At 51.0% G+C, this 23,588-nt stretch overlaps 1 protein-coding gene across 1 annotated transcript in view; it reads right to left on the bottom strand.

Moving 5' to 3' along the window:
* Positions 1-583: 583 nt before the first annotated feature.
* UBR5 (ubiquitin protein ligase E3 component n-recognin 5) overlaps positions 584-23,588 on the bottom strand; it is a 392,825-nt gene continuing 369,820 nt past the window's right edge. The window contains exons 57-58 of the mRNA XM_075353032.1: positions 2,689-2,774; positions 584-1,431 (exon numbers count right to left, since the gene is read on the bottom strand). Of these exons, the coding sequence (XP_075209147.1) occupies positions 1,219-1,431; positions 2,689-2,774 (299 nt within the window). The 3' untranslated portion in view covers positions 584-1,218. The remainder of the gene's footprint in view (positions 1,432-2,688; positions 2,775-23,588) is intronic.

Genomic DNA, 23,588 nt, shown 5'->3' with positions numbered 1-23,588 from the left:
ACGACGGATACACCCATAAGGCCCACAGCGCGACCGTTAGGTGAGTATTATAAAGTGTTTATGTTATATCCCCGGCCTGTTAGAATGTTGTATATAAGAGCCCGGTGGTGGTGGCCGCAGCTTATAGGCCAAAAAAGTGGTGACCGGTTCCCTTTAAGCATGCAGCCACCAACCTGTCACACAATGGATGCAAAGTAACAGTAACAAAACCTTGAAAGCTAAATTCAGAAATAATACAAAGACTGACTATATTTTTTTTTCAGTTTGTTTTGTTAGGTTTTTTTTTACTAAATGCTTCCATTTAAAGTAAAAACAGTAGACATCGGCTTAGAGTTGTATTTTTTCCCATTCGCTTAGGAATCGACAAAAAGCATAGTTAAAAGTGAAGAATGACAAAAAAAAAAAAAGTGATATTTGAGTGCACAAAACATAAAATGACAGATGGATTTGTACATGCAAATGATCAGAACCCATGGTTAACAATCGTTCCAGTCTATGGAGAATATCTCGGTCAGACCAAGTTCTAGGCAAGTGACACTTCAAAAAAAACAAAAATAGTGCAACATAAGCTCGATATATCATATCTGGATATCACTTTTACAAGTTTAATATACATCATGTACATCACAGTAGCCAAACTACAAATTAAATAGCATGGGAAAGAAAAAAAACAAAACAAAAAGGAAAAAAAAGAAAAAAAAAATGTACCCAAACATTCCCACAAATTAAAAAACAAAAATGGGGAGGGGAAACAGATTTTCTATCTTTTTACATTGCAATTGCTTACTTGCTCCTTCCAAGAGACAGCCATGAAGCAGTTTTCACAAAGGCAGTAAGTGAATAGTCAATCGTATTACCCTGGTCTTCTCACTATTTGTCACAGTGTAATCATTTGTTGCTGTCCTATTCCTTGGGAGGGGCACAGCCTAGCGAGACCGTTTTTTGGGGGTTTTTTGCAGAATGTGCTAGGAGTCTGTCAGGGTTGTGTCTGTGCCTTCGCCTGAGGATTGCCCAAACCCAACTGGTGTTAGTAGTGCCCATGACGCAAGCACCCAAAAGTAACAATGTCCTTGATAGACCACCAGGGTGGGGGGAGGGGGCATGACAGCATTAACCTTCATATCTTTGTTTTGGATTGACAAATGGAAAAAGATCTACAAAACCCGATTTATTTTTTTTATCACTAGGTATATTACAGAGGAGCACACTTTATTTATTCTACACAAAACCAAAGTTCTTGGTTTTAATAGCAAGTAACAACTTCTGTTTGAGGATCTGTTTGGAGGAGTAAAGTGGGACGTAGAGGCGGGAGATGCAGGTGTTCGCTGTCGGGAGGTGCTGGTCGTCTGGAGGGCGAATAGTGATGGATGGCATGGGCTGAAATCCTTCCTCGCTTGCAGGTAAAGATGGGCTTGACGTCCAGAAATATACCTACAGGTAAAAACAATAATAATTTTGCTACTTTTTATATTATTCTCAATAAAATCATGTTTAAGAAGATGATGTTAGACTTCACAGTGCATGCATATACTCTGTGCATGATTAAACAGATTAGGTTAGACCTGATGAGGCTGGTGTACTTGGAAATCCATGTGAGAATGGCTGTATAATCTCAGATGAACGAAGACTAGAGTTAAAATTTTCATTAAACCCAGACCTGGGCAAACTTTGTCAGACAGGCCAAATCTGGCCCTTTAGCTGTTCCTATCCAGGACGCAGAAGAGCTGGAAGCAGTGGCCTGGCCATCCTCCAAAACGTCCATCATTCTGGGGTCATCACTGTTTGGGGGATCATACTACATGGTGGATAGTAAAGACAATTATACTGTATGTAGGGAGCGAATCATACTGTTTAAAGGGGGGCTGTGGTGGAGCTCAATGTATTGGGGGCTATGAAGGATCAAGCTGTGAGGGTCATCAATCTTTATATAAGGATCTGCAGGGAATCAATGCATGGGTGTAATTTTGTGTGTAGGATCATACTTTTAGGGGTCATCATACTCTATATAAGAAGCTGTGGGGGGGGAATCATAATTTGGGGGGGCTGTGGTGACGCTCATGATGTATTGGAGGCTATGGAAGATCATGCTGGGAGGGTCATCAATCTATATAGGGGTCTGTTAGGAATCAATACATGGGTGTCATTTTGTGTGTAGGATCATACTTTTTAGGGGTAACCATACTGTATTTGGTACACTTTTTGGGAAGTTGTGGGGGCATCATACTGTGTTGGGGAGCGGTTGATCAAAATACAAGGGCTTTAGCACAAAAGAAGTATGAGTTATTGCTAAAAGAAAAAAATCTATAAAAATCAGTAAATTATATTGTGTTGTATATTAAATTGCTTAATGAGCCAATTTAATTTCAATGTATTGTTCAGTCCCCTGCCTTTGACCTAATCTGATAAGTAGCTCTCCTCAGCGTCCCTCCTCCCGGGTGAGCTCTCACAAGCCGCAGCCATCCGTCAGGCCGAGTAAGTGCAGTCGAGCCTTTTCATTCTATAGTTCAATTAGGAAATATCTCATTTTTATATTGATTACACAGCTATTCTAATAAGAATTTGTAAAGTAAATACACCAGTCTAGTCAGGCTAATTTAGGTTGAATTTCAGCTTTGATGTTATAGGTGATTAACTAAAGATAATCGTAAAAACAACAGTAATTTTGTAGCTACACTAACAATCACTTACTAAGTCTTGTCGCTCGGTCATACTCATTTTTTCGACTATGGACCAGAACCAGCGTTTAAATTGCAATAGCTTCTCAGCATTTTCTCCTGTAAAGACAAAAAAACCAAACAACAAACTTTGAAGAATTTCAAAAGTATAATCAAATGCATCATAGAAGATCTAAATGGAGGTTTCTGTTTCTTATCTGGACCTATAGGGGCATCACTGACAGATCTCCGGCCCCAGGAACATCAGCAGACCCGCTCCTGTGGACTCCATGTGGTCCTGTACTAAACCCCCTTCCATCTCTCTGTAGTGGCTGCACAAAGCGTCCACTGGTGGGAAATGGCAATTATCAGGAGCGAGTTTGAGGACTCCAAGAAGTCGAGATTTCTTCCTTAGACTGTTCTAATATTGTACAAGTCCTGCTTGTATTGACAGCAATTCACTGGAGAATTAAACCTCCCACTACATTAGGAAAGGCATAATCAACATTGTACAAGCATTCACATGGAACCATGTAAGCTGCACTGGTCAGTGACCAAAGGATTTGTGTTCTGCCCCTATTGATCCCCACATTATAGGGTTTCCCAGGTTTACAGCAGCTTCTCTGATTTATTGCTGAACATAATGGATCTACCCAAAAAGAATTTAGGTACTCAGTAAAATCTCAGCCTTCATTGAGGAACACAGGAAACCATGGAGTGTATGTTGCTGCCATTTGGAGGCTGACACTAGGCAAGAAAAACTTAGCTGGTCCTCAGCCGTATACACCCACCGACCGGAGCCAAGCATGTCAGTCAGTGTGAAAGCAATGGGAGAAGCAACCTGAAAAAAGGAAAAAAAAAAGAATTTTGTTACTTACCGTAAATTCTTTTTCTTATAGTTCCGTATTGGGAGACCCAGACATTGGGTGTATAGCTTCTGCCTCCGGAGGACACACAAAGTACTACACTAAAAAGTGTAGCTCCTCCCTCTGAGCATATACACCCCCTGGATAACCAGATCTAGCCAGTTTAGTGCAAAAGCTGAAGGAGAATAGCCACCCACAAGTAAAGATAGAGCAAGAACCGGAACAACCGGAGCCTCTGTCAACAACAGCCGGTGATAACACGCAGAACAAGAAACTGCCAACAGGGAGGGTGCTGGGTCTCCCAATACGGAACTATAAGAAAAAGAATTTACGGTAAGTAAACAAAATTCTCTTTTTCTTTATCGTTCCTTTGGGAGACCCAGACATTGGGACGTCTCAAAGCAGTCCATGGGTGGGAATAAACAGAAAAACTGAGAAGTAGGCGGAACCTAACTTCACAAATGGGCGACAGCCGCCTGAAGGATGCGTCTGCCCAAGCTCGCATCTGCCGAAGCATGAGCATGCACTTGGTAGTGCTTTGAAAAGGTATGCAGACTAGTCCAAGTGGCAGCCTGACAGACCTGCTGAACCGTAGTCTGGTGCCTGAAAGGCCAAGAGGCACCGACAGCTGTGGTCGAGTGTGCCTTGATCCCCGGCGGGGGAGGCACGTGAGAACACTGGTAGGCATCGGAAATGACCGACCTAATCCAACGAGCTAAGGTCGGCTTAGAAGCCGAGAGGCCCTTACGCCGACCTGTGGTCAGCACAAAAAGAGAGGTGCACCGCCTAAGAACAGCGGTGCGAGACACATAGATCCGGAGCGCCCGCACCAGATCCAGAGTATGCAACGCTTTTTCAAAGCGATGAACAGGAGCCGGACAAAAGGAAGGCAGGGAAATGTCCTGGTTAAGGTGGAAAGGAGAAACCACCTTAGGGAGAAAGTCCGGAGTCGGACGGAGAACCACCTTGTCTTGATGAAAAACCAAAAAAGGTGACCCCGAAGAGAGCACAGCCAAATCAGAGACTCTCCTGAGGGAAGTTATGGCCACTAGAAAGACCACTTTCTGTGAAAGACGAGACAAAGAAACCTCCCTAAGAGGCTCAAAGGGGGGTTTCTGCAAGGCCGTGAGGACCAGATTGAGGTCCCAGGGATCCAAGGGCTGCCGGTAAGGCGGAATGATGTGAGACGCGCCCTGCATGAAGGTGCGCACCTGAGCCAGCCGGGCGATACGCCGCTGGAACAACACTGACAGAGCCGAGACTTATCCCTTGAGGGAATTGAGGGAAAGTCCTAGCTGCAGACCGGACTGTAGAAAGGACAGAAGGGTCGGCAAGGAAAAAGGCCAAGGAGCATGGCCGGAAGAGCGACACCAGGACAGGAAAATTCTCCAGGTCCTGTGATAGATTTTGGCCGAGGAAGACTTCCGAGACCGAGTCATAGTGGAGATGACTTCAGGAGGAATACCAGAAGCCGTCAAGATCCAGGACTCAAGAGCCACCCCGTCAATCTGAGAGCCGCAGAATTCTGGCGGAAAAACGGACCTTGTGAGAGAAGGTCTGGACGGTCCGGAAGATGCCACGGCACCTCTACGGACAGATGGAGCAGGTCTGGGTACCAAGCTCGCCTGGGCCAGTCCGGAGCAATGAGTATGACCCGACGGCCCTCCATTCTGATCTTGCGCAGAACTCTGGGCAAGAGAGCTAGAGGGGGAAACACGTAGGACAGACGAAACTGGGACCAATCTTGAACCAGAGCGTCCGCTGCAAAGTCCTGAGGATCGTGGGAGCGAGCCACGTAAACCGGAACCTTGTTGTTGTGCCGGGATGCCATTAGATCCACTTCCGGAGTGCGCCACTTGCGGCATATTGACCGAAACACTGCCGGATGCAGGGACCACTCGCCACTGTCCACGGTTTGACGGCTGAGATAATCTGCTTCCCAGTTTTCCACGCCTGGGATGTGGACTGCAGATATGGTGGACTTGGGAGTCCTCCGTCCATTGAAGGATGCGTTGAACCTCCAACATTGCCAGGCGGCTGCGTGTCCCGCCTTGGTGATTGATGTAGGCAACCGCTGTCGCGTTGTCTGACTGGACTCGTATGTGCTTGCCCGCCAAAAGGTGGTGAAAGGCTAGGAGAGCTAGAAGCACAGCTCTGGTTTCCAGCACATTGATCGAGAGGGCTGATTCGGACGGAGTCCAAGTGCCCTGTGCTCGGTGGTGGAGACATACCGCTCCCCAGCCGGATAGACTGGCATCCGTGGTGAGGATCACCCAGGACGGGGCCAGGAAGGAGCGTCCCTGAGACAGAGAGAGGGGCCGAAGCCACCACTGAAGGGAGCCCCTGGTCTGTGGCGACAGAGCCACTAACCTGTGCAAGGAGGATGTCCGCTTGTCCCAACAGCGGAGAATGTCCAGCTGCAGAGGACGCAGATGGAACTGGGCAAAGGGAACAGCCTCCATTGACGCCACCATCTGACCCAGCACCTGCATTAGGTGCCTGATGGAATGACGGCGGGGCCTCAGCAGAGAGCGCACCGCCAGATGGAGGGACTGCTGTTTGACTAAGGGCAGCTTCACAAGTGCCGGCAGAGTCTCGAATTGCATCCCTAGGTACGTGAGCCTCTGGGTCGGAGTCAGCGTGGACTTGGGCAGATTGACAAGCCACCCGAATTGGACTAGAGTGGCGAGAGTGAGCGAGACACTCCGCTGACAGTCTGCGCTGGATGAAGCCTTGACTAGAAGGTCGTCCAGGTAAGGAATCACTGCCAACCCCTGGAGGTGCAGAACCGCAACCACTGCTGCCATGACCTTGGTGAATACTCGAGGGGCCGTGGCTAACCCGAAGGGGAGAGCCACGAATTGGAAATGTTCCTCTCAGATTGCAAAACGTAGCCAACGCTGGTGTGAAACTGCAATTGGCACATGTAGATAGGCATCTCTGATGTCGATGGATGCCAGGAAATCTCCTTGGGTCATTGAGGCAATGACTGATCGCAGAGACTACATGCGAAAATGCCGCACCTGAACATGCTTGTTGAGAAGCTTGAGATCCAGGATGGGCCGGAAGGAACCGTCCTTTTTGGGGACTAGGAAGATTTGAGTAGAAACCTCTGAACCGTTCCCGGGCGGGAACCGGTACAATTACTCCGTTGGCCTGCAAGGATGCCACGGCCTGAGAGAAGGCGGCGGCCTTGGAGCAGGGGGGAGTTGACAGAAAAAATCTGTATGGCGGGCTGGAAGAGAATTCTATCCTGTAGCCGTGGGAGATTATATCCCGCACCCACTGATCGGAGACATGTTGAAACCACACGTCGCCAAAGTGGGAGAGCCTGCCACCGACTAAGGACGTTGCTGGCGCGGCCAGATAGTCAAGAGGAGGCTGCCTTAGTGGCAGCAGCTCCTGCGGTCTTCTGTGGATGCGCCTTTGTGCACCAGTTGGGTTTTTGGTCCTTGGCTGAGTTAGTGGACGAGGCCGAGGGCTTAGAGGATGACCAGTTGGAGGAACGAAAGGAACGAAACCTCGACTGGTTCCTACCCTGGGCAGGTTTCCTGGTTTTAGTTTGTGGCATGGAAGTACTCTTCCCGCCAGTAGCTTCCTTAATAATTTCATCCAGTTGTTCACCGAATAGCCTGGATCCAGCAAAAGGGAGCCCAGCAAGGTACTTCTTTGAAGAAGCATCTGCCTTCCACTCTCGAAGCCACAAGATCCTGCAGATAGTGAGGGAATTAGCCAACGCCACCGCAGTGCGGTGAGAAGCCTCCAGCATGGCAGACATGGCATAGGATAAAAAAGCTGAAGCTTGGGAAGTTAAGGCAACCATTTCGGGCATAGATTCCCTGGCGAGGGAATGCATCTCCTCTAGAGAAGCAGAGATGGCTTTGAGAGCCCACACTGCTGCAAAAGATGGGGAGAACGAGGCCCCTGCCGCCTCATATACAGATTTGGCCAGAAGGTCAACCTGGCGGTCAGTGGAATCCTTAAGAGAGGTGCCATCAGCCACTGATACAACAGTCCGGGCTGAGAGTCTAGACACCGGGGGGTCTACCTTTGGTGAACGAGCCCACTCCTTGACCACCTCAGGTGAAAAGGGAAAACGGTCATCAGAACCACGCTTTGGGAAGCGTTTGTCAGGACAGGCCCTAGGCTTGGTCACAGTGGCCTGAAAACTGGAGTGGTTAAAGAACACACTCCTTGTTCTCCTAGGCAAGGTAAACTGGTGCTTTTCTGCCAGAGAGGGTTGCTCCTCTGATACTGGCGGATTGAGGTGCAGTACAGAATTAATGGACGCAATCAAATCACTAACATCTGAGTCACTTTCGGACAGATCAATGGGGCACATGGAGGTAGCCTCCGAGCCCCCAGTAACGGCATCCTCCTCGTCCTGCGAGTCAGCTCTTGAATCAGAGCCGCGGGACGAGGAAGGAGAGGGAGCCCTGTGTCTCCTCTTAGGAGGACGGGGTCTGGGACCAGATGAAGAATCCTCTGTGAGCTCCGCTGAGAGAGCCCTAGCAGCAGAGGCGCCCTGAGAAGGGGGCTGATGCATGTTCAGCAAAGTCCGGGACAGCTGTCCCATGGAGGCGGCAAAAGACTGGGAGATTGACTTAGAGAAGGATTCTACCCAAGCCGGGGGTTCAGCCACCGGAGCCGGAGCAGCCGGAGGGACCACGGTGGGTGCGATACCAGGCTGAGGCATTGCCAGGTTAGAGCAGGCATCACAATGTGGATATGTGCTCGGTTCAGGCAGCACGAGCTTACATGCAGTGCATATTGAGTACAGCCTTGCAGCCTTGCTCCTCGTGTGAGACATGCTGCTGAAGTGGGGGCTCTGAGCCAGAATGACCCCCAGAGAGTATATAAGCAGGTCCACAACCGGAGGTTGTGGCTTACCAGACCGTTTGTGTGCCCTCCAGATCCCACAGCCCGGACCCCCAAGCAGCTTAGCAGGGATGCTGCAGCCAATCGCAGAGAGAAACGCTGATAAAATGGCGCCGGAGCGAGGAGAGGGGGCGGGACCTGCTCTGAGAGCGGGATCTGGAGGGCCAAGGAGATTTACAGGGGAGGGGACATGTACTCAGAGAGGAGTGTCCCTCCCCTGTGCCGAACGGCCGCTGGGCGGAGCCGCACTGTCCCTCTGCATGATTGACATGCAAGGGCAGTGAAATCGAAAGTAGGCCTCCAGCGAAGCCGGGGCCTAAATTTAAGCGATGCGGTCGGCGCGCAGGCCCCATCGGCGTGGTTCTCAGACGACAACCAGAGAACCGGCCGGAAATGTCAGAACAGTTACACAGCACACTCTCCCCAACAATAAAGTACAAGGGACCCCCCGAATATAAACGTCTCAGATACTCCGAGACGCAGGGTTCCAAGTCCCTGGGGATGAGTGCTCCGTCCAGCAGGATCCTGAAGGGCTGCGGATGGAGACCGGCCTCCTGCAAAGCAAGGAGAACCGTGCTGGCTCCCACTTCAAGCCAGAGCCCGAGGGATGGTGAAGGAGCGCGGCATGTAAGGCTCCAGCCTTGGAATCAACCTTAACAACACCGCCGACACAGTGGGGTGAGAAGGGACATGCCGGGAGTCCAGGCTTGGACCCGCTTTTCTTCAAAAACATTCCAAAATGAAAAATCAGATGAGAATGCATGTGTGGATGTATGCCTCCTGAACACAAAGCAATGAACTGGCTAGATCTGGTTCTCCAGGGGGTGTATAGGCTCAGAGGGAGGAGCTACACTTTTTAGTGTAGTACTTTGTGTGTCCTCCGGAGGCAGAAGCTATACACCCAATGTCTGGGTCTCCCATAGGAACGATAAAGAAGTAAATACACAGGCTGGTCCAACAGAGGCACCCTTGGCAGTGTTCACATTTTGTTTTTAACTACGTTCACCGGTCCTGTCGGAGCATCTGTCCAAACAACCCCGCAAAACGGGTTTCAGACGCAAGTGCCGACAGGGCAACTGACTATAATGGTGGAAGACAGAGTGAACGTGTGCTCTGTCTCCTCCATTTTCGGGCATATGCTCTTTCTTTGTCGCTCCATTGGGAGACCCAGACAATTGGGGTGTATAGCTATTGCCTCTGGAGGCCACACAAAGTATTACACTTAAAAGTGTAAGGCCCCTCCCCTTCTGGCTATACACCCCCAGTGGGATCACTGGCTCACCAGTTTTGTGCTTTGTGCGAAGGAGGCAACACATCCACGCATAGCTCCACTTTTTAGTCAGCAGTAGCTGCTGACTATGTCGGATGGAAGAAAAGAGGACACATATAGTGTCCCCAGCATGCTCCCTTCTCACCCCACTGTATGTCGGAGGTGTTTGTAAGGTTGAGGTACCCATTGCGGGTACGGAGGCTGGAGCCCACATGCTGATTCCTTCCCCATCCCTTTTTACAGGGCTCTGGGTGAAGTGGGATTTACCGGTCTCCAGGCACTGAGACCGTGCTCCATCTACAGCCCCTGGAGAAGATGCTGGATGGAGCGGAGTACATCAGGGACATGGCCCTGCTTCCTCAAGGTACTCTGTGTCCCCGTGCATTTGGCGCTCACACCGCAGCATGCTGGGTGTTGTAGTGCGCCGGGGGACATCAGCGCTGCGGCGCCTGTGCCATGGCCTCATTCAGCTTCGCTGAAGCAGGCTCACTTATGGGAATTGGTCGCGCCGGCCGCTGGGACTGCGGCGCGGCTGGCACTTGTAGTGCGCCGGGGACTTCAGCGCGGCCTGCGCTTTTACGGCGGCCGCGCTGATAACTAGAGTCCCCGGCTTTTGCGGCCTGCTTCCGTTCGTTCCCGCCCCCAGACCTGCCAGTCAGGAGAGGGGCGGGACGCTGGCCACTTCTATGAATCGGTCGCGCCGGCCGCTGGGACTGCGGCGCGGCTGGCACTTGTGGTGCGCCGGGGACTTCAGCGCGGCCCGCGCTTTTACGGCGGCCGCGCTGTTAACTCGAGTCCCCGGCTTCTGGGCCTAGTCTCCCTTCGTTACCGCCCACAGCCCTGACAGTCAGGGTAGGGGCGTGACGCTGTATAGAGCAGCGCTGAGAGCTGGAGTATGTTTTGCATACTCCACCCCTCTCACTGTGTGCACTGTGAATCCGGATTCCCGCACTTTCTCAGGCACGCCCACGGCTTCCTTCTCTACAAGGACGCCGGCAGCCATTAGTGTCAGTTTCTGTACGATACAGAGACAAGTGTGGAAGACCCTGGCATTCTGATAGTCACACAATCGCTGCAACAGGCGTTAAGCAGCACCTGTGGTGCTAACCCCACTAGTGCAGAGTGCACTTATAGATATGCTTGTACTATATACATTGCACTGTTTGGTCGCACGTTGTATATACCCTCCTGGATTATGCGGAGGAGTTATCAGCATATTCTCTGTGTAAAACAAAGGTGCAGAACCACATGTTTTTCTATACAGCTGGTACAGCATGTACGGCTATACGGCCGGCAGGTTACATAGACTCCCATTGTATGCACTAATGGCCAGGGGATGAGGACGGTGTCTGCAGTATTTACTGACAGTTTTTCTGAGACTATGGCTATGATACTAGAAGCCTAGCAGTCCGGACATGTCTCTCACAATATGGGCACTGTTGAATCATTGATCCATGGCCCCCCTCAGTGTGAATAACTAACAGCTCCGGGAATGTCACACGCATCCCAGAGTCACGGCTCTGCACGGACGTCAGTCCCAGACAGCCTAAGCGGGCTCGCTATGAGCGGCCTCGGTTTCATCAGGGTCCTAACAGAAGGACTCGCTGTGTAATGAGGCGGAAGTAGCGGCTCAGGATTCTGATCCTGAGACCGCTCTCAATCTGGATACACCAGGCGGTTCCGGATGGAATCCCTCCGCCATGTCATCGCCTCAAGGTCCCAAGGATATTTCCTAGCATCATTAGGCATCAAGGATGCTTATCCACACGTGCCGATTGATCCAGAGCACTAGCGTTTCTACGCTTCGTTATAGGAGACGAACACCTTCTGTTCGTAGCTCTACCTTCCGGCTAGCGACAGTCCAACTGGTCTTCGCCAAGGTCAGGGCAGCAGTAGTCACAGTCCTGCACTCTCAGGGTCACTCTGTGGTCCCGTATTTAGACGATCTACTTGTCAAGGCACTCTCTTAGGAAACATGCCAACACTGCCCGAACGTTGCGCTGGAGACTCTCTAGAGTTTTGGGTGGATCATCAACTTTTTAAAGTCAGATCCGACCCCGACCCTATCGATAACATATCTAGGCATAGAGTTTCTTACTCTCTCAGCGATAGTGAAGCTTCCGCTAGACAAACAGCATTCACTACGGGCTGCAAGCTCTTCTTTAAGAACCAGTCGCACACATTGAGACGCCTCATGCACTTCCTACGTAAGATGGTAGCAATGGAGGCAGTTCCTTTCGCGCAGTTTTACTGCGTCCACTACAATGGGACATTCTCCGCCAATGGGACGAGGAGTCGACGTCCCTCAACAGAGTCGTCGTTCTTTCTCAGGCGGCCAAGGAATCTCTACGGTGGTGGCTTCTTCTCACCTCTTGGTCAAAAAGAAGGTCCTTCCTATCCCCATCCTGGGCGATAGTTACGACAGACGCGAGTCTATCAGGGTGGGGAGCAGTTTTTCTCCACTACAGCGCTCAGGGTACGTGGACTCAGCAAGAGTCCACCCTTCAGATCAATGTTCTTGAACACAGAGCAGTGTATCTTGCCCTACAAACCTTCCAACAGCGGCTGGAAAGCAAGCATATCCGACTTCAGTCGGACAGCTCCACAGCGGTGGCATACATCAACCACCAAGGAAGAACGCGCAACCGGCAAGCCTTCCAGGAAGTCCGGCAGGTTCTGATGTGGGTGGAAGACACGGCATCCACCATATCCACAATTCACATCCCAAGTGTGGAAACTAGGAAGCTGACTTCCTAAGTCGCTGAGGTGTGGCCGAAAGAGTATGGTCTCCTCACCCGGACGGGTTTCAGGAGATCTGGCGCCGCTGACAGAGGCCGGACGTCGATCTAATGGCGTCACGGCACAACAACAATGTGCCAGCTTCATGGCACGGTTTCACAATCATCGAGCTCTGGCGGCAAACGCCTTAGTTCAGCATTGGTCGCAGTTCCAGCTACCTTAGGTGCCACCTCTGGCATTGTTGCCCAGAGTACTGCGCTAGATCAAGACCGACTGCGGCCGCGCCATCCTCGTCGCTACAAATTGGCCGAGGATGTTGTGGTACTCAGTTCTGTGGTGCCTCACGGTAGGCTAACCGGGGGCACTACCAGACCAATCAGACTGGCTGTCTCAAGGGCCATTCTTCCATTTGAATTCTACGGCCCTCAACCGGATGGTGTGGCATTGAGTCCTGGAACCTAGTGTCGTCAGGATTACCTCAGGACGTGGTTGCCACCATGAGACAGGCTAGCATACCAACGTCCGCCAAGATTGACCACAGGACGTGGAAGATGTTCTTATCTCGGTGCTCGGCGCAGGGTGTTTCTCCCTGGCCGGTTGCATCGTCTATGTTTCCTTCCTTCCTGCAATCTAGGTAGGAAAATGGGTTGTCGCTCAGTTCCCTTTAGGGACAAGTCTCAGCGCTATCTGTATTTTTTCAGAAACGACGACTTCCTCAGGTACGCACGTTCCTACGGGGAGTTTGTCTTCTCAGCACTCCGTACAAGCGGCCGTTAGAGCCCTGAGATCTGAACAAGGTTCTAATTGCTCTCCAGATGCCGCCTTTCGAGCCTTTGAAGGATGTCTCCCTTCCCGTTTTTCACGGGAAGTGGCCTTCTAGTAACGGTCTCGTCTCTTAGGAGAGTTTCCGAGCTAGCAACGCTCTCATACAAACTCCCTTCCTGGTCCTTCACCAGGACAGGGTAGTTCTGCGTCCGGTTCCGGAATTTCTCCCTAAGGTGGTATCCCATTTTCATATCAATCAGGATATCACCTCACCTTCTTTGTGTCCTCGTCCAGTCCATCAATTTCAGAAAGATTTGCATCTGTTGGTTCTGGTGAGAGCACTCAGGTTCTACTTCCCGCATGGCGCTCCTGCGCCACCCGGATGCACTCTTTGTCCTTGTCGCTGGTCGGCGTAAACAGTCGCAAGCTTCCAAATCCACCCTTGCTCGGGGGATCGAGGAACCAATTCTTGAAACCTACAGTTCTACTGGGCTTCTGGTTCTCTCAAGGCCGAAGGCCCATTCTACCAGAGCCGTGGGTGCATCCTGGGCATTACGGCACCAGGCTACGGCTCAGCAGGTGTGTCAGGCGCCCACCTGGTCGAGTCTACTTACTTTTACCAAGCATTATCAGATGCATACCTACGCTTCGGCAGACGCCAGCCTAGGTAGATAAGTCATTCAGGCGGCTGTTGGCCACCTGTAGGAGAGGGCCGTTTGACGGCCCTATCATGAGGTATTCTTTTACCCACCCAGGGATTGCTTTTGGACATCCCAATTGTCTGGGTCTCCCAATGGAGCGACAAAGAAGAAGGGAATTTTGTTTACTTACCGTAAATTCCTTTTCTTCTAGCTCCAATTGGGAGACCCAGCACCCGCCCTGTTTTCTCTGGGTTTTTCTGTTTTTTCGGGTACACATGTTGTTCATGTGGTATGGTTCAGTTCTCCGATGTTTCCTCGGATTGAATTGGTCTTTAAACCAGTTATTGGCTTTCCTCCTTCTTGCTTTGGCACTAAAACTGGTGAGCCAGTGATCCCACTGGGGGTGTATAGCCAGAAGGGGAGGGGCCTTACACTTTTAAGTGTAATACTTTGTGTGGCCTCCAGAGGCAATAGCTATACACCCCAATTGTCTGGGTCTCCCAATTGGAGCTAGAAGAAAAGGAATTTACGGTAAGTAAACAAAATTCCCTTCTTCTGCAGACGGACACTCCGATGCAGTCCGCTACGCAGAACGGAGGGTGCTATGAGGGCGCTATTGAGCGCTCAACATGAGAAGAGGTACTCGGGATCCACACAGCAGGGCCACTAGGGGATTACCAGAGGTGCCTGCCTTACAGGAACTTTATTTCGAGAACGGAAACTAGATTCCTTACAGAAAATGTAAGGGCAGAGGCCTGACCTAGAAAAAACAAAAACATACACAAATAAAGGAACAGACCAGACTCAAGGGCCAGGGAAAGGACTTCCCCCACTTTAAGGTCAATGAACTGATTGGAAAAATAGAGGCTCTTGGGAAAGAAAAAAAATAAAGGATGGGAAGCTAGGGAAACCGCGTTTCCACAGGTTTCTGCAAAACGGTAGACTACCTCCATGAGACGGGAGGCTACCTCCACAGACCCAAACCCTTTGCTAATTCCAGAACTAGAAGATGGATGGGAAAAAAAAAAAAAAATAAAAAAAAGGGTACGGTTAGGTAGTCAGGAGACAGAGAGACAACCGGTGAGGGACATAAGACCTGGAAAAGAACCGATGGACCCTGAAACGCACTATGGAGCCAACAGATCGATGACATGGGTGCTCTGCCATAAACTAATATGGATGAGAACTGTCAAAGGAGGCAATCTAGTTCTCCTGTCGAAGGTCTTTCACAGGTAGCAAGACAGCGGTCCGGAGCCTACTTCAAGGATGTGAACAGCTGAATGCATCAACAGTGTTCAGTCCGTGACCGATTAAGTATGTTGCGGCGTTGTCGATAGATGTAGAAGGCAGATGACAAAAAAAGCCTACCAAAACAGGAGAGGTAAATTAACAGCTGAGAGTTCCAGATGCAGAGGACGACTTGCTGAGCCTACCAGCTATCCTGAAGTGTGCAACACTGGAATAAAAGAACCCCAACTAGCGTCTATCCTCACAATTTACCAATGCTTGAAAGGGTCTCTAGTGAAGAATGGGAAAAGAACACACCCCCAGGGGAAGATTATGTGGTTGGGCAGAGACTGCATATCCAAGAAATCTCATGGATGAAGCAGAGTGTGGAGTCAGAGTGATTGAATTCCAGAAAAAGTAGAGAACCTCTATACAGTGGGGGTCATGATCCCTGTAGTGCAAAAAAAGAAAAAAAAAGTCTACGGTGCTGATGTGATCCTCAGAGGACACAGGTGAAGCAGCTAAGCCGAAGGGAACGCCGTAAGATGACAGAATCTTGACTTCTTTGGCAGTCCAGATAACAGGGATGATCTGAGGCATCTTCAAAGCGCACCAATCTCTAGCATTTTCCTATATAAAAAATAAAGCCAGTGCTATACTGGCACTATCAGGCAGATTCTATACAGACCTTTAGGTGTTAGCTAGGATGTATAGGTTTTGAAATGCAGCTTTTTGAATGGCAGCAGCTGTGGATTAGCCTATAGCTGGGGTGGGTTTTGATAGCAATTCACACCCCCAATTGCCTGTCCATAATCCTCATTGTTTATGCTAATGCTATTATAGAAGCATTTTACTAAGTGGCTTGAAGGACCTGTGCTGATGTCATACTTATGTGACCAGAATGGGTGGGGCCTCAGCAAACATAGCTGATACCAGGAAGCAACATTTTTCTGTTGACTGAGCACCCGCCCCTTCTGGTTACATTGGTATGACATCAGCATAGGGGCCTTCTAGCCACTTAGTAAAACGCTTCTATAAAGTGACCCAAGTACTACTGTTGAGGAGGGTCATTGGATTAAATACTTAACTTCTTGACATAGGGGATTGTGGGAAGTATGCCCAATGAAAATTATTCTCCATAAGTCAGTTTTCAGACACACACACACACACACACACACACACACACACACACACACACACACACAGCCCACCAGCATCACCATAGATCTGCCCAGATGAGAGACCCACCCACCAGCATCACAGATCCGCCTATTGGTCAACCTATGGACCAACCCACTGACCAATGGACACTGTAGAGCTGACCATGCCCTTTTTCCTAGTTTATACAACTCCATGTTCTTGGAATCAGGCTCTTGGGCCAACCTCTCATCGAGGAAAGATTCACATCCGACTGTCTCTGATGTTATTCTTTCAAGCATGCACTTGATCCTCATTAATTAGGTTAGGCAGCAGGCAACTCGTTAACCTTTGTAAGAGTTCACCCTAACACTGCAAGACACTAGCAGTCGTGGTGCCATTCCTGAGAAAGAAAGAAAATAACCACCAGAAGGCAGAGAATGAGACGAAAATGACAAGGAGGTCCCAAGGGCAGCAGGATGGAACTAGCTGCAGAGGGATTCTACCAGAAAGCAGATTTCTCCTGGTGCATGTTGGCACAGAGACTCCACTGATGAGAACCTTGTATGCAAGGAGAACAACTTGTACAGCCTATGGAATCAATACTTGCAACTTCTGGGGTGGCTTTTGTCCAGAGGGGCGATAGCCCTGAAAGGAAGAAACAATGGATCCTTTAGCTTGACCTGAGCCACCACGATTATGCTGAGAAGTTGGCAGCTGTAAGGGAAATCATTAATAAAAAAAAAAACAAAAAAGAAGGGAATTTTGTTACTTACCGTAAATTCCTTTTCTTCTAGCTCCAATTGGGAGACCCAGACGATTGGGTGTATAGCTACTGCCTCCGGAGGCCACACAAAGCATTACACTAAAAAGTGTAAGGCCCCTCCCCTTCTGGCTATACACCCCCCGTGGGAACACGGGCTGCTCAGTTTTAGTGCCAAAGCAAGAAGGAGGAAAGCCAATAACTGGTTTAAACAAATTCAATCCGAAGAACATCGGAGAACTGAAAACCGTTCAACATGAACAACATGTGTACCCGAAAAAAACAAAAATCCCAAAAGGAAACAGGGCGGGTGCTGGGTCTCCCAATTGGAGCTAGAAGAAAAGGAATTTACGGTAAGTAACAAAATTCCCTTCTTCGGCGCTCCATTGGGAGACCCAGACGATTGGGACGTCCAAAAGCAGTCCCTGGGTGGGTAAATTAATACCTCATGTTAGAGCTGCAAAAAACAGCCCTTCCCTACGAGGAAGCAACCGCCGCCTGTAGGACTCTTCTACCTAGGCTGGCGTCCGCCGAAGCATAGGTATGCACCTGATAATGTTTGGTGAAAGTGTGCAGACTCGACCAGGTAGCTGCCTGGCACACCTGTTGAGCCGTAGCCTGGTGTCGTAATGCCCAGGACGCACCCACGGCTCTGGTAGAATGGGCCTTCAGCCCTGAAGGAACCGGAAGCCCGGCAGAACGGTAGGCTTCAAGGATTGGTTCCTTGATCCATCGAGCCAGGGTGGATTTGGAAGCCTGCGATCCTTTGCGCTGACCAGCGACAAGGACAAAGAGTGCGTCCGAGCGGCGCAGGGGCGCCGTGCGGGAAATGTAGATTCTGAGTGCTCTCACCAGATCTAACAAATGCAAATCCTTTTCATACCGATGAACTGGATGAGTACAAAGAGAAGGTAAGGAGATATCCTGATTGAGATGAAAGGAGGATACCACCTTAGGGAGAAACTCCGGGATCGGGCGCAGCACTACCTTGTCCTGGTGAAACACCAGGAAGGGAGCTTTAGATGACAGCGCTGCCAGTTCGGACACCCTCCGAAGAGACGTGACCGCTACCAGAAAGGCCACTTTCTGTGAGAGTCGAGAAAGTGAAACATCCCTCAGAGGCTCGAAGGGCGGCTTCTGTAGAGCAACTAGCACCCTGTTCAGATCCCATGGGTCTAACGGCCGTTTGTACGGAGGGACGATGTGACGAACCCCCTGCAGGAACGTGCGTACTTGAGGAAGTCGTGCTATACGCTTTTGAAAAAATACAGATCGCGCTGAGACTTGCCCTTTAAGGGAGCCGAGCGACAAACCTTTTTCCAACCCAGATTGTAGGAAGGAAAGAAACGTAGGCAATGCAAATGGCCAGGGGGACACTCCCTGAGCAGAGCACCAGGATAAGAATATCTTCCACGTCCTGTGGTAGATCTTAGCAGACGTGGGCTTCCTAGCTTGTCTCATGGTGGCAACAACACCTTGAGATAATCCTGAAGACGCTAGGATCCAGGACTCAATGGCCACACAGTCAGGTTCAGGGCCGAAGAATTCAGATGGAAAAACGGCCCTTGTGACAGCAAGTCTGGTCGATCTGGCAGCGCCCACGGTTGTCCGACCGTGAGATGCCACAGATCCGGGTACCACGACCTCCTCGGCCAGTCTGGGGCGACGAGTATGACGCGGCGGCAATCGGACCTGATCTTGCGTAGCACTCTGGGCAAGAGTGCCAGAGGTGGAAACACATAGGGCAGCTGGAACTGCGACCAATCCTGCACTAAGGCGTCTGCCGCCAGAGCTCTTAGATCGCGAGACCGCGCCATGAAGGCCGGAACCTTGTTGTTGTGCCGAGACGCCATTAGGTCGACGTCCGGCATTCCCCAGCGGCGACAGATTTCCTGAAACACGTCCGGGTGAAGGGACCATTCCCCTGCATCCATACCCTGGCGACTGAGAAAGTCTGCTTCCCAGTTTTCTACGCCCGGGATGTGAACTGCGGATATGGTGGAGGCCGTGGCTTCCACCCACAGCAGAATCCGCCGGACTTCCTGGAAGGCTTGCCGACTGCGTGTCCCGCCTTGGTGGTTGATGTATGCCACCGCTGTTGAGTTGTCCGACTGAATTCGGATCTGCTTTCCTTCCAGCCACTGTTGGAAGGCCAGTAGGGCCAGATACACTGCCCTGATTTCCAGAACATTGATCTGAAGAGTGGACTCCTGCTGAGTCCACGTACCCTGAGCCCTGTGGTGGAGAAAAACTGCTCCCCACCCCGACAGACTCGCGTCTGTCGTGACCACCGCCCAGGAAGGGGGTAGGAAGGACCTTCCCCGTGACAATGAGGTGGGAAGAAGCCACCACTGAAGCGAGTCCTTGGCTGTCTGGGAGAGGAGGACTTCCTTGTCTAAGGACGTCGACCTCCCGTCCCATTGGCGGAGAATGTCCCATTGAAGTGGGCGCAGATGAAACTGGGCAAACGGAACTGCTTCCATTGTCGCCACCATCTTCCCTAGGAAGTGCATGAGGCGTCTTAAGGGGTGCGATTGACCTTGAAGGAGAAACTGCACCCCTGACTGTAGCGACCTCTGCTTGTCCAGCGGAAGCTTCACTACCGCTGAGAGAGTATGAAACTCCATGCCAAGGTATGTCAGTGATTGGGTCGGTGACATGTTTGACTTTGAAAAGTTGATGATCCACCCAAAAGTCTGGAGCGTCTCCAGCGCAACGTTTAGGCTGTGTTGGCATGCCTCCTGAGAGGGTGCCTTGACAAGCAGATCGTCTAAGTAAGGGATCACCGAGTGTCCCTGAGAGTGCAAGACTGCTACCACTGCTGCCATGACCTTGGTGAAAACCCGTGGGGCTGTCGCCAGACCGAAGGGCAGGGCTACGAACTGAAGATGTTCGTCTTCTACCACGAAGCGTAGAAAACGCTGGTGCTCTGGAGCAATCGGCACGTGGAGATAAGCATCTTTGATGTCTATTGACGCTAGAAAATCTCCTTGAGACATTGAGGCAATGACAGAGCGGAGGGATTCCATCCGGAACCGCCTGGTTTTTACGTGCTTGTTGAGCAGTTTTAGGTCCAGAACAGGACGGAACGAGCCGTCCTTTTTTGGCACCACAAACAGATTGGAGTAAAAACCTTGACCTCGTTCCTGAAGAGGAACAGGGAACACCACTCGTTCTGCCCTTAGAGAGCATACCGCCTGCAGAAGGGCATCGGTTCGGTCGGGAGGTGGAGAAGTTCTGAATAACCGAGGCGGAGGACGAGAACTGAACTCTATCCTGTACCCGTGGGACAAAACGTCTGTTACCCACCGGTCCTTGACCTGTGGCAGCCAAATGTCGCAAAAGCGGGAGAGTCTGCCACCGACCGATGATGCGGAGGGAGGAGGCCGAAAGTCATGAGGTAGCCGCCTTGGAAGCGGTTCCTCCGGTTGCTTTCTTTGGGCGTGAGTGAGCCCGCCAGGAATCTGAGCTCCTCTGCTCCTTCTGAGTCCCCTTGGACGAGGAGAATTGGGCCCTGCCCGAGCCTCGAAAGGACCGAAACCTCGACTGTCCTCTCCTCTGTTGAGGTTTGCTTGATCTGGGCTGGGGTAAGGAAGAATCCTTACCCTTCGACTGTTTAATGATTTCAGCTAATTGCTCACCAAACAGTCTATCTCCAGATAATGGCAAACTGGTTAAGCATTTTTTGGAAGCAGAATCTGCTTTCCATTCCTTTAACCACAAGGCTCTGCGCAAAACCACAGAGTTGGCGGACGCCATAGAGGTACGGCTCGTGGAGTCTAGGACCGCATTGATAGCGTAAGTCGCAAACGCAGACATTTGCGAGGTTAAGGACGCCGCTTGCGGCACTGATGGACGTATGAGAGAGTCCACCTGCTCCAGACCAGCTGAAATAGCTTGGAGTGCCCACACGGCCGCGAATGCTGGAGCAAACGACGCGCCGATAGCTTCATAGACCGATTTCAACCAAAGGTCCATCTGTCTGTCATTGGCATCTTTTAGTGAAGCCCCATCTTCCACTGCAACTATGGACCTAGCCGCAAGCCTGGAGATTGGGGGGTCCACTTTTGGACACTGGGTCCAGCGTTTGACCACGTCAGGGGGAAAGGGATAACGTGTATCCTTAAGACGTTTGGAGAAACGCTTGTCTGGATGAGTATGGTGTTTCTGGACTGCTTCTCTGAAGTCAGAGTGGTCCAGAAAAGTACTCAATTTACGCTTGGGATACCTGAAATGGAATTTCTCCTGCTGTGCAGCTGCCTCCTCCGCTGAAGGGGCTGGGGGAGAAATATCCAACAGTCTATTGATGGCCGCTATAAGATCATTTACCATAGCGTCACCATCAGGAGTATCCAGATTGAGAGCGGTCTCAGGATTAGACTCCTGATCAGCTACCTCTGCCTCATCATACAGAGAAGCCTCTCGCTGAGACCCTGACCAGTGTGATGACGTCGAGGGTCTTTCCCAGCGAGCTCGCTTAGGCTGCCTGGGACTGTCGTCCGAGTCAGAGCCGTCAGCCTGTGATGCCTGAGACCCCCTTGTAGCCTGGACTAGTTCCAACTGAGGGGGACCGGGGAACATTGCATCAACAGTGTCCATGGTCTGAGTGACCGGCCTGGACTGCAAAGTTTCAAGAATTTTTGACATAGTCACAGACATCTTATCAGCAAAAAACTGCAAACTCTGTCCCCGTCACTGGGGCAGGGTTCACAGGCGTCTCTGCCTGGGCCACTACCACCATAGGCTCCGGCTGACGAAGTGGCACAGGGACCGAACATTGCACACAATGGGGGTCAGTGGAACCTGCCGGTAGATCAGCCCCACATGCGGTACAGGCAGCATATTTTAAAGCTTGTGCCTTGGCACCCTTGCTTTTTGCGGATGACATGCTGTTGTCTCCTCAGAGCAATAGGGTATAAGCCAAGAAGCGACCGTACAGTGCAATATATAGGTACAGACAAAAAGTACACTAAATAACACTGTGGCACTAGTGGGGTCAGCACTTTTGTGCTGCTTACCGCCCGCTAAACAGCGGGTGTGTGGTCGCCAGAATCCCTTGTCTGGGTCTCCCAGGGCTATGTCCGTTCTCCAGCTCAGACTGCATGCAGGAATGGCTGCCAGCGTCCTGTGAAGAGGGGCGGGCCGTGGGCGTGCTGCAGACAAAAAGCGGGAAACTGGCGTCCCACTGTGCCCAGTGAGAGGGCTGGAGTATGTAAATAAGACTCCAGCCCTCGGCGCTGACTATTGTACAGCGTCTCTCCCCTTCCGTGATTGACAGGGTTGGGGGCGGGAACGAAGCGGAGCTAGGCCGCAAAAGCCGGGGACTAGATTTATGAGCGCTGCCGCCGTAAAAGCGCGGTCAGCGCGAGTCCCCGGCGCACTACAAGTCTCAGACGCGCCGCCGCTCCAGGGGCGGTCGGCGCGGTAGTTCCCAACACAGAAAAGTCACTCAGCAAAGCTGTAGTGACTAAGACCCATGCGCACAGCGCTAGTGTCCCCGGCGCACTAGCACACCCAGCAACTCTGGCGTGTGTCTGTGCCTGTCTGTACGGGGACACAGAGTACCTGAATGTTGCAGGGCCATGTCCCTGACGGCACTCAGCTCCGTATCCAGCAGGATCTCCGGGTCTGTGGATGGAGCCCGGCCTCAGAGTCTGGAGGCCGTTAAGATCCCACTTCCCCAGGGCCCTTCAGTGGGATGGGGAAGGAAAGCAGCATGTGGGCTCCAGCCTCCGTACCCGCAATGGGTACCTCAACCTTAACAAACACCGCCGACACAAAGTGGGGTGAGAAGGGAGCATGCTGGGGGCCCTAGTATGGGCCCTCTTTTCTTCCATCCGACATAGTCAGCAGCTGCTGCTGACTAAACAGTGGAGCTATGCGTGGATGTCTGACCTCCTTCGCACAAAGCTTGAAAACTGAGCAGCCCGTGTTCCCACGGGGGGTGTATAGCCAGAAGGGGAGGGGCCTTACACTTTTTAGTGTAATGCTTTGTGTGGCCTCCGGAGGCAGTAGCTATACACCCAATCGTCTGGGTCTCCCAATGGAGCGCCGAAGAAAAAACCACACAAACAAAAACAGAAAAACAAAAAACAAAGAAGGGAATTTTGTTACTTACCGTAAATTCCTTTTCTTCTAGCTCTTATTGGGAGACCCAGACGATTGGGGTATAGCTACTGCCCTCCGGAGGCCACACAAAGCACTACACTAAAAAGTGCAAGGCCCCTCCCCTTCTGGCTATACCCCCCCGTGACATCACGGGTTCTCCAGTTTTAGTGCCAAAGCAAGAAGGGGGAAAGCCAATAACTGGTTTAAACAAATTAACTCCGAGTAACATCGGAGAACTGAAAAACCGTTCAACATGAACAACATGTGTACCCGCAAACAACAAAAAAATCCCGAAGGACAACAGGGCGGGTGCTGGGTCTCCCAATAAGAGCTAGAAGAAAAGGAATTTACGGTAAGTAACAAAATTCCCTTCTTCTTCAGCGCTCTATTGGGAGACCCAGACGATTGGGACGTCCAAAAGCTGTCCCTGGGTGGGTAAAGAAATACCTCATGTTAGAGCTGCAAGACAGCCCTCCCCTATGGGGAAGCCACTGCCGCCTGCAGGGCTCTTCTACCTAGGCTGGCGTCCGCCGAAGCATA

This window comes from Anomaloglossus baeobatrachus, chromosome 6 (assembly GCF_048569485.1).
Source record: "Anomaloglossus baeobatrachus isolate aAnoBae1 chromosome 6, aAnoBae1.hap1, whole genome shotgun sequence".
Lineage (NCBI taxonomy): Eukaryota > Metazoa > Chordata > Amphibia > Anura > Aromobatidae > Anomaloglossus > Anomaloglossus baeobatrachus.
Note: the sequence above shows the minus strand (reverse complement) of the source record. Positions and strands in the feature narration are given on the sequence as shown.